This window comes from Euprymna scolopes, chromosome 24 (assembly GCF_053919585.1).
Source record: "Euprymna scolopes isolate OS-2025 chromosome 24, ASM5391958v1, whole genome shotgun sequence".
Lineage (NCBI taxonomy): Eukaryota > Metazoa > Mollusca > Cephalopoda > Sepiida > Sepiolidae > Euprymna > Euprymna scolopes.
The window spans coordinates 81,812,632-81,828,271 of NC_136505.1; the positions used below are offsets into that span (position 1 = coordinate 81,812,632).

General features: G+C 33.2%; 1 protein-coding gene across 1 annotated transcript in view; it reads right to left on the reverse strand.

Moving 5' to 3' along the window:
* Nucleotides 1-5,701: 5,701 nt before the first annotated feature.
* LOC145246803 (uncharacterized) overlaps nt 5,702-15,640 on the reverse strand; it is an 86,952-nt gene continuing 77,013 nt past the window's right edge. The window contains exons 16-17 of the mRNA XM_080108603.1: nt 13,364-13,443; nt 5,702-6,234 (exon numbers count right to left, since the gene is read on the reverse strand). Coding sequence (XP_079964729.1) covers nt 6,123-6,234; nt 13,364-13,443 — 192 coding nt within the window. The 3' untranslated portion in view covers nt 5,702-6,122. The remainder of the gene's footprint in view (nt 6,235-13,363; nt 13,444-15,640) is intronic.

Consider the following 15,640-nt stretch of genomic DNA (forward strand, 5'->3'; position numbering starts at 1 on the left):
GTATATCACCTCCCTGACAAAATTGTCTGTGAGATGGGTATATATGCTGATGACACCACGCTCTATAACTGACACGACAGGAAAACAAATGAACACATATCTAAAGAAATGGCAGAAATACTAGAGGATGCCTTCCAATCTGTAGTGGAATGGGGACAAAAATGGATGGTCACATTCAATGCTGCCAAGACTAAACTTGTTTCCTTCAATAATTACAAGAAACCTTCTCTACCACTAATATCAATGGCCAAAGACTCTTTATCTGAGAGTATATCTTTTAAACTCCTTGGCCTAACGTTCACAGGAAACACGAGTTGGAACAATTACATTGAGAGCATTGCCAGGACCACTGCGAAAAAGGTAGGTTCTCTCTACCATGCTAGAAAGCTACTAACGCCCGAAAGTATCCTGTACCTCTATAAGGCCACCATTCACCCATGTATGGAGTATTGTTGTCATATTTGGGCTGGTGCATCTGCTACTAGTCTCTCACTCCTAGACAAGGTTCAAAAGAGAGTCGCCAACCTAATAGGTCCTGAACTGTCATCTAAGCTTCAGCCTCTGTCCCATCGATGAAATGTAGCATCCCTCTGCTTGTTCTACAAGTACTTTAACGGTGAATGCTCTGAAGAACTGTAAGCACTTTTACCCCCTTGATGTAAATACCCCCAACAAACCTGACAAGCAGCAAAATCCCACCCCTTCACAGTAGAGATCCCTAGATTTAAGAGAGCCTTCTACTCCAGTAGTTTCTTCCCCAGAACCGGTAGACTTTAGAATTCCCTTCCGGGTTCCTGCTTCCCCAACTGTACTGACATGCAGAAGTTCAAGTGTAATGTGAACCGACATCTTGCTGTCCAACTCCCCACATAGTACCCCTGTAGCTTATGTACCTTGCTTGGGGTGAAAATGTTAAAAAAAAAAAGAAAGAAATAGTTTTAAATTCTCACTATAAAATACCGTCAAAACCAATTAAATTAATTCTATTCCTCACCCTATCTCAATTTATTAAGCTCATAGACACAATTTCTGTCCATTTCAACTTTGCTAAACGATCCCGTATTTGAAATATATTTTTAAGTAAACACAAAATTCTTTGTTTCCTTAACATGTTTACTATAATAATCCCATTAATATAGCAAGATTCTTGAATTTATTGTCACAATTTTATTTCTAATTTAATGTGTAGTTGTGTGTATGTATGCCTGAGTATTTTGACAATTTGTCTATCCATACGTATATGCATACATAGATGTGAACAAAAATATTTTTTTAAACTTAAATACAAAGATAAATAAAAGCCAGCAATTCTTAAAAAAACAAAAAACAAAACAAAGCAAAACTAAGCAAATTGCACAAAATTGGTTCATAAATGTTAAGCTGATTAAATATTAGTGTAAACTTATTTTTAGCTGCAAGGAAAATGTTTACAAAAAAAAGAATTTTTTTTATTATTATTAAAGTTATTAACAGGAAATGATTTTATTGAAATCCATATTTCAAAAAACAATAACAAAAACATAAATTTTGAAATTTTCTTGTCAAATAAGAATCTGAAAATTCTTTTTTATTAATTACATGTTAACAGCTAGAAAAAATATCTGCAGAATACAAAAACAAGTGAAGCATGCATGGTCCCCCGTGAGTGCACAGTGAATGAGGCATAAAAAAATGACTAAGTTCAGCATTTGTCCCCCACCCCATTTAGCCCCGAAAGTCCCATGGGACGTAAAATCCTGGTGAAAATGAACAAACTGCAGTTTTAGGCCTTAACATATGTAAATTTGAGTTCTGCACTATGCAAAAAAGAAATGACCAAGTCCATCATTTGCACCCCTCCCCCCTCCATTTAGCCCCAAAAGTCCCTAAGGCCTTAACATATTTAAATTTGAGTTCAGGACCATGCAAAACTGCTAAATAGACATACACAGAAAATAAGGCAGGGGAGGGAAGGGCAGTAGCCCTTGAAATATCTAAGGATTTTGACAGAGTATGGCACGATGGTCCTCTGATGAAAATAAAATCCTATGGTATTACTGGACGAATGCTTAGCATAATTAAATCCTTCTTAAATGAGAGAAGAATCCAGGTTGTCCTCGATGGGTGTACGTCCAAAAAATTTGATATAAATGCAGGTGTGCCTCAGGGATCGATTCTTGGACCTTTGTTATTTCTGATATTCATAAATGACTTACCTGATAAAATTGTCTCTGAGACAACACCACGCTCTATAGCAGGCATGTGGGGAAAACTAATGAGCAAATATCTAAGGTAATGGCCGAAACCCTAGGGGAAGACCTTCAGTCTAATGGAATGGGATCCAAAATGGATGGTAACGTTCAACGCTACCAAGACAAAGCTCGTTTCCTTTAATAATTACATGAAATCTTACCAACCACTAATAGCTATGGCTAAAGATACTTTACCTGAGAGCTTTGTTCACGCTCCTTGGCTTAACGTTCACAGGAAACATGAGTTGGAATAGATACATTGAGATTATTGCTAAGGCTACTGCAAAGAAGGTGGGCTCTTTCTATCGTGCGAGAAAGTTACTTATCCTGTACCTCTACAAAGCCATTACTCGCCCATGTATGGAGTACTGCTGCTGGTGCATCTGCTACTAGTGTCTCGCTCCTGGACAGGGTTCAAAAGAGAGTCACCAACCTAATAGGTCCCAAACTGTCATCTAAACTTCAGCCCCTGTCCCATCGACGAAATGTTGCATCCCTCTGCCTGTTTTACAAGTATTTTAATGGCAGATGCTCTGACAAGCTACAAGTCTTTGTACCCTCCTCAACGAAAATACCGACAAACCCGACATGCAGCAAAATCCCACCCCTACATAGTTGAGATCCCTAGATGTAAGAAAGCCTTTTACTCTAATACCTTCTTCCCCAGAACTGCAGGACTTTGGAAGTCTCTTCTGGTTTCCTGCTTTCTCAGCTGTACTGACATGCAGAAGTTCAAGTGTAATGTGAACAGGCATTTTGCTGCTAAACTCCCTACATAGTACCCCTGCAACTTAGGTCCCTGATAGTAGCTCCCTACATCAAAGTGGTAACGTGCCTTGTTTGGGGTGAAAATGTAATAAAAAAAAGAAAAAAAAAAGTCTCAAAAATGGAGTGTTTTTATTAACCCCAAAAGAACTCTTGGGGCACACCCAAGAGTTATCGCGAAGTATAGACAAAAAAAATTATATAGAAATCAGTTAGTTACAACTTTTCAGAAAGTTTTATAAAAATCCAAAGCATCAATTTTTTTAATAAGCACAAAAGTGTCAATTTTAGCCATTTTACCCAAAAGGCATCCCTAAGGGGTGCAATTGGAGTTTTCCCAGAAAATCTGTTCTGCTACTTTTTTACTCATATCATGTTTAATGTTTATGCAAAATTTCAAAAACTTCCAAGGTGTAATTTTTTTTTTTTTTTTTTTTACACGGTGGTCACCACTTATCAAGGCCCGGAAGCCACTCAGGGATAAGGGTTATTGCAAGTACATTACGTTAGTGTGGAGATTTAATGAAGTGTTTACTTAAGAGGGCGGTTCATTAGGAATTTGTTAACGTTGGATTTAAAGACATCCAAGTTGTAGTCAGGTGGGAAGCAGGCAGACGGAACAGAGTCCCACAGGCGTGCAGTTCTAAGAAAGAAGCTTTGTTCATGGAATCTACGTTTTGATTTAGGCACAGATAAAGAGTGGGGGAAATTTTTCACAGTGAATTCAGCTAGACGGGTGTTTTTCGTGAAGGATTGGCGAGGGAGGACCAGAGATTGGAGTTCAGACGAAATAACGATAAAACAAGGATAGGCTCGCAATGTCTCTTCTGTGGGAGAGAGGTTGCATCCCCCTTTATTTGAAAAAAGTGCAGACGAACAAACGAGAGTGAGTTTATAGGTCCACCCTCCTTTTGTTGGGGGACCAAAAAAAACTAGCATGGACATTTTACCAGTTTATTTACATATAATTGTCTCTTGAAAAAAAAAAAAAATTATTGTCTGCTCTTTTTGAATTTCATTTTCTGCTGTTTATTCAACTGGAAGCAGACAAGAAAGCCATTCTTAACATGGGGAAATGGGTGAAGCTTTCATATATTGCATAAGAGGAAAATAATCATTCATCAGAAAGGATCATATGTTGCTTGTCATCATTGTCTCGTTCAGGGAGCAGAAACCGGAAATCAAAAATAGCAGACAATCTTGACTTTTTATGACCTTTTATGTTTTTGTGAAAAAGCCTAAATGGAAGATTTAGAATTTGCACCAAAAATGTTGAATTGTGCTTTTTATTATTTATTTTATTTAAACTAAAATCCACTGTAAAAAATGCCAGAATTTCACAAAAGTCTGAAAATGAACAAATTTTGATACACTTATTGACTCAAATATTTGTTAAAATTTCCGAAAGTGATTGATAACGATAAAATTAAAAGTTGGGCAGACATATACAACATATTCTACAATTCACATCGTTTAGATTCTTCGGACTTCTTTACTATTGCATGTTATTTTCACAACATTTTGCCTAATGTAACCTGATCTTCAGGTGTATCTTGTCAAACTAAAAATCTTTCTGTATGGAAATTCAAACATAACCCATTACTTAATCAGCAAGGACTGTTACAATATTTTTGCAGTGTAATGGGATATGATCCCGCACAGTCAGGAGATTCTATTTTTAAACGATGCTGCTAGCAACTGATGAATGGAATTAATTCACGTTCTGCTACCAACCAATCAGAAACCAGAATTGCTCCATAAATATTAAACCTTTCTGTAGCAATTTCGCATTTGTTTTCTTCTTCGTCTCAACACGGGAAGAATCTTTTGCTCTTTGGATTCCAATTAGAGAACTGTCTACTGCAAACCAGTCACCTCCAGGACTTGTGTAGAACAACTAACCATCGGAAACTATTCTGAAACTAAACATGGCTTACACTTCTAGAAGTGGCATAATGGATAAAGTACCAATAAAATTCAGTTCCAAGTGACATTCTTCTGGAGGTCAAAAGTACAATCTTCACTGCAAAAGTACAATCTTCACTAAGAATTCAATTGTAAATCACTCAATTTTTTCAATTTGCAATAGCTATTGAATATATAATGAATAAAGAATTGATGAAAAAAGAGCATGTAACAATTCTGTTTGAAATTCCGTCCAGATTCCTAAGATTGACAGAACTTAAATTTTGATTTCATACATAAGAAATAATTGACACTTAGCATAAAGTTATTTATAGCATTGTTTTAATAGAAACATATTTGATTTTTTTTTATCTATTTCAATTGAATATTTTGGCAATCACATTCTGTATTCCATGTAGTTTTCAGAAAATCTTTTCTTGTTTCAAACATATCTGTTGTCACCGTCACATCTATCATTTTAGTCTCATTTTATGTGTTACTTAAAAATATTGTCCATTTTTTATTCTTATGTACTTCTCCTTATATTCATGCCGTTTCTTCCAGTTTTCATATCCGCATATTAAATGTTTCAGAAAATAAAACTCCTTTAAACAAAATTCATGCAGTTTGTCAGTTCCCTCATGCAAAAAAAAAAAGAAAAAAAGGAAACAGTTTTTTTTTTAAAGTTTAATTACATGATGTTATGCATCAATCTTGACCTATAGATGTTTTTAGTTTTTATTCTCTAAAATTTAAAAAAAAAAATTATTCAAACAATAAAAATTAAATCAGACACATCATTTAAGACAGATTTTTTTTTATTTATGGAGAAGTCAAATTTCTCATTTGAGATATGTACATTATTAATCTAATATTATTCAACAAATTCGAGTAGAGACATGGATTTTATACAAGTTTTTAATAATTCACTTTGTTTTTTTCGGTGTTATGGTCTAAAACAGGATGTGCAATACTTATGTGATAAACATGAATTCGTTCATCAGTTGAAATAAATATTAATAAATTTTACTGTGGAGCATGTTACTAATTTTTCAATATAAAAATGTCACATGATTGAAAATCAGCTTTAAAAGATTTTTTTTCACCCGAGATTGCACATTAGTTTTCTGTTGAAAATAATTTTTGTTCATTAAAAAAAAAGTCACTTTTAAGAAATCTTCAGTTTATATTCTTTAGTTAAAAAAAAAAAAAAAAGCTCTATTATTTTCCTATTAATTGAATTGCATTTGGTGAAGGGTCTCTTCCACGAAAGAGTCTAAAAACTTCATTGGCTGGTACAGATCCTCCCAAGGCCAGAAAGGTGTCACGAAACCTAAAAGAGAGAAAATTTTTTTTTAAATCCACATTAGCATTCAATCCGGTCAGAAACATTTAAATGCATTTCTCAAATAAAATTCTTAACGTGTACATTTATAATAATATTGTAATATTATACATGTATAATAATAATAATATTGCAATATTATGTATAATAATATTGTAATATTATACATTTATTATAATAATAATATTGTACTATTATACATGTATAATAATATTGTAGTAATATACATTTATAATATAATATTATACATTATAACAATAATATTGTAATATTATACATGTATAATAATAATACTGTAATATCATACATGTATAATAATAATATTGTAATATCATATTTATAATAATAATATTGTAATATTATACATTTATAATAATAATATTGCGAAATTATAAAGTTGCCAATAAATTTATGTGCTCTTATGATATTAGCAACTTATTCGCTTGTGCCCCTATTTTGGGGACAATAGATATCTGTACTGATTTTTTATATCATAGTCAGATATCACCCCTTCCATTTCTGAAAATATATTTATTGAATTAATGAAATTTGCCACAACATCGGTTGAATTCAGTTTCAACAATATAATGTATCGGGAAATAGATGGCGTGGCAATGGGTTCAGTCCTTGGACCAATAATGGCAAATATATTTATGGGTTTCTATGAAAAGCAACTGTTATGTGGAAAAACCGTGAGTCTACTTTCAATATGTAGATGATACATTTTGCCTATTCAATAATCAAACAGAGGCAAAAAAATTCTTCACATCACTCAACAAAATGTATCCCGTATTAAAGTATATTTATGAGGGTGAAAGCAATTCTAATTTAGCCTTCCTTGATGTATTGATAACAAAAACTCCATTAAATTATCTGACGTCAATTTACCGTAATCTAACGTTTACTGGTCTGTATACAAGATGGGATTTATTTTGCCCTAACAAACGAAAATATAATTTGATTTGAACCTTAACACATCGTGTCCTCATGATTTGTTCACAATCTAAATTGGATGAAGAACTAAAAACCCTTACTAATACTTTGTCCAATACCCTCTTGATGTGATTAACTCTGTCATAAAAAGGAAAATAAATAATTTTTCCCAAATAAAATCTAAGATGGTGGCTGAATGTCCAATTTACATTCGTTTACCTTGGTTAGGGATAGTGAGTGAAAAATTCGCCAAACAGATTAGCTCAGCCGTAGAACATTGCTATTTTGCTTCCAATGTACGTGTGGTGTTTGCGACAAAACCATTATAGCCATCCTCTTGAAAGGATGTTTTGCCCCCCCCCCATCATATGAATAATGTTATTTATCAATTTAAATGTAGTTGCAGTGCCAACTACGTAGGCAGAACAACCCTCAGGTTAGATGGTTGCGTCCAAAAACATGTTTGTTTGTTTGTTTGTTTAACCAGCATATCAACCTTCTTTGGGTCATTTAATGCTGTATACAAGATTTAAATTTTTGATATTTTCAGAATCGATTTTCGCTGGGTATATTCGGCCAATGTTTTGGTGTAGTTTGTTATTTGATGGTTTTTATATTTTATGGTAAAGATTTGCTTGTTTTAAGAAATTTAGAATGGTTTTAGGATTTTCTTTATCAAAGAGTTCTTTTAAACTTGTAGCCTTGTAGTAGTGTTGACAAATTTGTGTGAGATCATGACAGTCAAGTAAAAAGTGTTTCACTGTGTAAGGTTCGTGACATGGTATACATTTGGGGGATTCTTCACTTTTTAGTAGGTGGGAGTGAGTTATGTATGTGTGTCCTATCCGGATACGTGATAAGACTACTTCTTCTTTACGTGATTTTCTGGTATCTAGAGGGTTCTTTTTAAGTATAGTAGTAATTTGGAAGCGTTTGTTGTTTTGTTCCAATTTTCTTGCCATTTCTTTGTGATAAAAATGTTTATTGAATGTTTGTAATCCGTATATGGGACCTTTATGTCGTTTATTTGTAGCTTTAAGGAATTTTTGGCCACCATGTCAGCTTTATCATTTTCACGGAAACCGTAGTGACTGGGAATCCAACAAAAGAAGAAAGTTTTGTGTTGCAGGATAGAATGGATTTTTTGTAAAAGTTTGATGAGTAGGGGATTGTTTAATTTTTGATTTTTTATTGCTTCTAATACTGATAATGAGCCTACAAATATTATGAATTTTTTGGAGTTTTGGTTGATGATAATATCTAGAGCCAGGTTTATGGCTGTAATTTCATGCTCTATAGATAGAGGAGTTATTTGGTAACCTTTTCTGCTGAATAGTGTTTTCTGAAATAGCGGCACATCCCACTTTGTTTTGATCTTTGGAACCATCAGTGTAAATGTGTGTCCAATTTGGGTAAGTATCCAGAATGTTGCTTAGTTTTTCTCTATAGTCTGCAGGGTGAGTATTGGATTTAGGATATATTGGCAAGTCTAGTATGACTTTAGGTTGATTTAACAGCCAGGGTGGGAGTTCTGGGAGATTTTCCTCGTGGATGCTGGTTTGATCTATTGAGTTGTCTGTAAGTGGTTTTATTGTTTCTTCCATGTAGAGACCAAAGGGTTTAATTGCATTTTCTTTTTGTTTGAATAGATGTGTGTAGTTGGGATTGAAAGTGCATTGATAGGCAGAATTTTGGGGGTTTGATTTTAGTTTTAGATAATATTGTAAGCCTAATTTTTCACGTCTCAATTTTAGTGGAGGTTCATAGGCTTCAGCATATAAGCTTTCTGTCGGAAAGGTTTTGAATGCACCCAGGGCAAGTCTTAATCCTGTGTGATGGATAGAATCTAGAGTTTTAAGGTAACCTTTTCTGGGTAAACCATATATGAAGCTTCCATAATCTAGTTTGGTTCTTATCAGAGTTCTATATAATTTTAAGAGTGATGAGCAATCTCATCCCCACTCAGTATTTGCTATAACCCTTAATAGTTGTAGAGTCTTGAAACATTTTTGTTTTAATATTTCAAGTGAGGGATGAAGGAGAGTTTTTTTATCAAAAATTAGTCCCAAAAATTTATGTTGATCAGCTATTTCAATTTTTGATCCTTTTAGATTGAGAACAGGGTCATTGTGCATTTTTCTATGATTACAGAAATGGACACATTTAGTTTTAGTTGTTGAAAATTTAAAGCCATTTTCTGTCGTCCATTGTGTTAGTTTGTTTATGCACATTTGTAGTTGGCGTTCTGAAGTATGAATATTTTTGGATCTATGGCAGATTACAAGGTCATCCACATATAAGGAGCCATTTATCCCATTGTTTAGACAATTTACGATATTATTAATTTTTATATTAAATAGCGTAACTGATAAAATGCATCCTTGTGGGACTCCTTCCTGTATTTTTGTGTCTGATAGGGTGGGTCCGATTCTTACTTTAAAACTTCTATCAGATAGAAAATCTTTTATCAGTATGGGTAGTCTGCCCTTTAATCCAAGGTTGTAAAGGTCTTTAATTATACCCTGTCGCACTGTTGTATCATATGCCTTTTCTAAATCAAAAAAGACAGCTATTGCATGTTCTTTTTTAATGAATGCTTCTTTGATAAAGGTCTCCAATCGGATTATGTTGTCCATTGTTCCTCTTTTGTTTCTAAAACCACTTTGTAGGTTGGCAATTGAGTCGTTCATTTCCAGATACCAATTCAGTCGTTTATTTATCATTCTTTCAAATGTTTTGCAGAGACAACTTGTCAATGCAATTGGTCTGAAATTTTGTGGATCTGAATTGTCTTTCTCTGGTTTAAGGATGGGGATCACGATAGCATGTTTCCAGCTATTGGGTAGTTTTCCCTTGAACCATATTTTGTTGAGCATGTTTAAAAGATGTGTTATAGATTTGGAAGGAAGTTGTTTCAGAAACTCATAATGTATCTCATCCGCCCCAGTAGCTGTATTATGTGCTTCGTTTATGGCTTTTAAGAGTTCATTTATAGTAAAAGGATAGTTGTATTCTTCTTTGTTTGAGTTGAAATTTAATTTATTTATCTTTTTTTCTGTATCTTGTTTTATCTTTTGGAAGGATTGACTGTAATTTTTGCTGGAGGAATTGTTTTGAAAGGTTTTAGCAAGAAGATTCGCAATATTTTTTGTCTCCGTTATTTTGATGATGTTCGTAGGAGATGATTTAGAGGGGAGGGTGAGTTTTTACCCAAAATTTTCCAAACCATATTCCACACTTGTTTGGGGTTTGTATTCGAGTTTATTTTATTTATATAGTCTTTCCATGATGTTCTTTTTGCTTCTCTAATAACTTTACGAGCCACTGCTCTTTTTTGCTTAAAAAGGTTTAAATTGTACTTTGTTGGCTGGGAGTTGAATTTTTGTAAGGCAGCTTTACATTGGCGAATTGCTTTTTGGCATTCGTTGTTAAACCAGGGTCTTTGTTGTTTGTTTGTTCTGCAACTTTTAGGTATACATTCATGTGCAATGGCTAGTAAAAGTTTAGAGAAGTATTCTATGGATTTATTTGGGTTTTCCTCCTCTGAGAGTTTTTGTTGGCATTTTTTTTATATTCCTCCCAATTTGCTTTTTTTATTTTCCATTGGGAGAGATGGGGGGGAAACCAATTCGCCCCAACACAACAAGGATACAGGAGAAGTATACTCTTCCTGCTGATGGACTCAAGCACCCGTGTTTCCTTCGTCCTTTCTAATGGCCTCATTTCTAGAAAAGATGTTGGTTTTCCAGCCGTGTTTTATCCATTCTTCAACAAGTTGATTGACCCTCTAGCCACCGCTTACTAAATCAGTTTTTGCCTAATGTGGGGAGTGTGAGCGTATTTTCTTGTTGTGTTTGTCTGATTTAGTGCTAGTCATGACCAACCGATTGATTGGATCGGGCCTACCCAACCACCTGTCTTAACCCAAGTAAGGGCCAAAGTGGTGTGTTGCATCTCATGTCCTAATAGGACCTTGAACATGATCTGCTTAACCATCAGGATCCCGTCCTTAGGCACGGTCAACAGGTGGCCCCATTGAGAGATTTTTACTCTCTGCAGGGGGGCAGTCAGTGTATTCTAATGCCCCACCGACAGGGCTGCCAAAAACATGTACCCAGTAAAATCTGGAATAGAATCTCCCAACCAACAGATATTTTGAGCAATGCGTATGGTTCTGCTATAACGGACCATTTGCTTAAAAACCTGAATTTCAGCAGTGACTCATTTTCTATTCGAGTCACGCTTACTCGTTATTTCATTTTAAGGTCTTGGAGACTATTCACGTCCGGTTAAGGAGACCTTCTCTCTGTAAGCAGAATTTGTCTCTAAGGCGTTTTCTCCCCATATCATAACGATAGATTTATTTTAGCCCCCCCCCCCACATAATTTTATTTTAGTCGCTCCCCACGTTTAAATTCGTTTCCCTATAATAATAAAATAAAAAAAGAAAACCCTCGATTTGGCTTTTGAAAAGTGAGGGCGAAACCTAGTCGGCCGACTTTACCCTATTATTTATCTTTTTTTTCCTTTCATTAAATATTTTCCCTCCGTCCTTTTTATCATGGATAAAAAAAACTCAGCCTTCCCTCTTTCATAGCTATAATAAAGTTTTGTACCCGCCAAAAATATTGTAATATTATACATTTATAACAATATTGTAATATTATACATGTACAATAATAATATAATATTTTACATATATAATAAAATTTTAATATTATATATTTATAACAATAATCTTGTACATGTATAATAATATTGTAATATTATACATTTATATTAATAATGTTGTACATTTATAATAATATTGTAATATCATACATTTATAATAATAATAATAATATTGTAATATTGTACATGTATAATAATATTGTACATGTATAATAATATTGTACATGTATAATAATAATATTGCAATATTATACATTTATATTAATAATATTGTAATATTGTACATTTATAATAATATTGTAATATCATACATTTATAATAATAATATTGTAATATTATACATGCATAATAATATTGTATATGTATAATAATAATATTGTAATAGTATAATATTCTATCTTTAAAATTTAAAACTGTATTTTTTTTATCATTAATATGATTATAGGATAAATTCATGCATGATTGTTTTTTTTCTCATGACTTTGAAAATTGAATTAATTTTTTTTTTAAATCAAAAATGCAATTTCTACAAACCATCCAAAACATGTAAAATAAGACAAATTTTTAAATTTACAAATTACAAAAGTAAATTTACAAATTACAAAAGTAAATTCACCAAAATGCATTTCTACTTATTTGTTAAGTCATCCATTTAATCTGTTGTCCCCCCCCCCCCCAAAAAAAAACAACCCCCGATTAAATACAAGCTTTTTAAACCGGTTTTAAAATTCTTATCAAATCATTATATATTAAAAGTAAGTTTCTAGGTTTTGGAAGCTATTTACATCCAATAATTTTATAAATAAAAACAATATTAACTATAAGACTATATATTATGGTTTTATAACAGTTTGGTTCAGTTCATTTAACGACAAAACGATACTGTAATAATAAAATTTAAAGTCAAGCAACAAAATTAAAAGAAGGAAAAGTTAAACAAAAATGAAAATAAAAGATTCCCGTGCAACACAATTGAAAATGAATCGTCACGGATTTCAAGAGTAAAAACGCTCAGCAGCCACGAGACAGCACAATATTCTTACTAGGTTATGTATTAGTGCAACAATTCATAATGTTTCTGCACTTGCAAAATTCTTGAGACTTTTGCAGAAGACCTTTTGATGTATATCAATTGTTGGTCCAGTTTTGCACAGGTTGAATTGGGTTATATATTAGTCTTTCATCTCTTCCATAAAAATTGAGCGATGATTTTGCGAGGTGGAATACTGAAACCATGCTTAGTTTCAGCAACAAAAAATGTCATCCACTGATGTTTTGGAGACTGTTAAGACTTGTAAAGCAAATGTCTGCATGATTGGATACATCGGCAGTTTCAACTTGGTTGCCCATGTTAACGTGATGTAAAAGTCCAACTCAGTGGAATTATTAATATTCATCAATTGTCCACCCATCAAGGGCATAATAAATATGGAGAAATGTTCAGAAAAATGTGCTAATACTTTCCAAATATAATGAAAAATGCTTAAGCATTGTACGAATCCATATTTTTTACCTTTTGCCAATAATTTTCATCACTTCTTTTTGTCCAATGCCAGCTTCTTCAAAAGCCGAAAATACATCAGCTGCTATCATCTGCAACAAACAAAAGCAATAATTTTTTTCATTCAAATAAAAGCATTGATTTATTAAGTTTTATTTATATGTAATTTTATTTTTTGAAAGAGATTAAATATTACTAATTGGAAACAGAATTTAAATTTCTGTAAACTCTTCATGCAATATGTTTTTTTTTTGTTTTAGCTTTTTGCTGGAAAAAGTGTATGGTACTTGTGCATTAACGAACCAGCATTTGCTCGGCTTTGTCCGGCGCATGACGTCAACAGCTGGATAAAACCGAGCATTACCGATAAAATAAAAACAACGATACAAAATAACTATAAAATGAAATTGTAAAATGTAGAAACACCTAAAATAAATAAATAAAAAGCAAAAAACTACCGTTCATTTATGTTTTTTTTATTATTAGTATTATTGTTTGAAATTGTTTTCTGTTTGCAAAATAAATACATATAAAACATTTTTTGCAAACAAATAATAGTTAGTGATTATTTTTTTTTAATGAAACGTTTTTTTTTTTCAACTATTTACGTAAAATAACCAACAAAAATGATATTTGTAGGATAATTTTTTTTTGTTTAAACAAATAATAGTTAGTAATTGTTTTTATAATGAAACTTTTTTTTTTTCAACTATTTATGCAAAGAAAAGAAAAAAATTGTAAGAAAAAGGAAAGGAACAAAACTTTTTTAAATCAAGATTTTTTTCTTTTTTTTTTTTTGCAGGAACATATTTTCCTCAGACTTTTGGAGGGCATCAGACGACAAAGTGGACGGAGATGAGATAGCGAATGTGATAGGAAGCTCCGTACCAACCGGGTAGCTTTCGGCGATGTGGGTTAATATGGAGTCAAACGGCTGCCTACCAAACTTTTGTCTCCACATTAACTCTAAAAAATATGTCTCCAAAAGCTCCCGGTTGGTTCCACATTCTCGTTTATTGCAGTGTTTGCTTCCTTCCACGCTCTACATGATTTGTTGTTGCCTGTGTTACGGGATCTACAAAATTAAGGCTGTGGTGGTGGTTCACCGTTAAATGGTGATACTCCTCCTCTCCTCCTACTTTGCTGTAAACTCTCCAACAGTCTGATACGACCATGGTACCCGGCAGAATGTATTTTCTTATTAGTGGGAGGAGGGTTTCGGCATTCCTATTTGGTACGTTAACCAAAAAGAAACCCTCTTTTTCAGCGGGGGTCAGCATATCCACTGAAGACCCAGACCGGTGTTAGATGTTTGCCGACGTTGTGTTTCCGGCAGTTGAAGAATACAGACTCGTTAATTTCGACCATATGGCCTGGGCCTCCTATCCACCAGGAATTCCTGAGAAAGTAATCCCGGCATATATCTCGCAGGAAATTCTTCCAGTCCACAATTGTGTGGCATGACCGCAACCCACATTCGCGCTAGAGATTGCTAGTCGCCACCATCTCGAAATTCTCGTCTGCACGCACACGCGTCGAGTTGAAACTAAGCGCGCAGCGTTTTAATTGGCTGATGACCATGTTTCGTCAGACAGCAGCAAAACCCGAACTGCTGACATCATGCGGCAGACAAAGTCAAGCAAATGCCGAGTTACGTCTGGTTTGTTAAATGCACAAGTACCAAGTGTATGATTAGATTTGAGCAAGTGAAATGAGTTACTGGCATACTAAACCACTTTTATTTCTACCTCTTTTCTATTGCTATTCAACATTCATAAGTGTAAAATGGCAACAGTAAAAAATGAGCTACAATTATTTCTACAACAGATCACTTGGAGCTATTTGCTTAATTCAAAACAAGTTTCAGAGCCAATCATTTGTGATAAAAATCAACAATCATTTGTGATAAAAATCAACAATCATTTGTGATAAAAATTAACAATCATTTGTGATAAAAATCAACAATCATTTGTGATAAAAATCAACAATCATTTGTGATAAAAATCAACAATCATTTGTGATAAAAATCAACAATCATTTGTGATAAAAATCAACAATCATTTGTGATAAAAATCAACAATCATTTGTGATAAAAATCAACAATCATTTGTGATAAAAATCAACAATCGTTTGTGATAAAAATCAACAATCATTTGTGATAAAAATCAACAATCGTTTGTGATAAAAATCAACAATCATTTGTGATAAAAATCAACAATCATTTGTGATAAAAATCAACAATCATTTGTGATAAAAATCAACAATCATTTGTGATAAAAATCAACAATC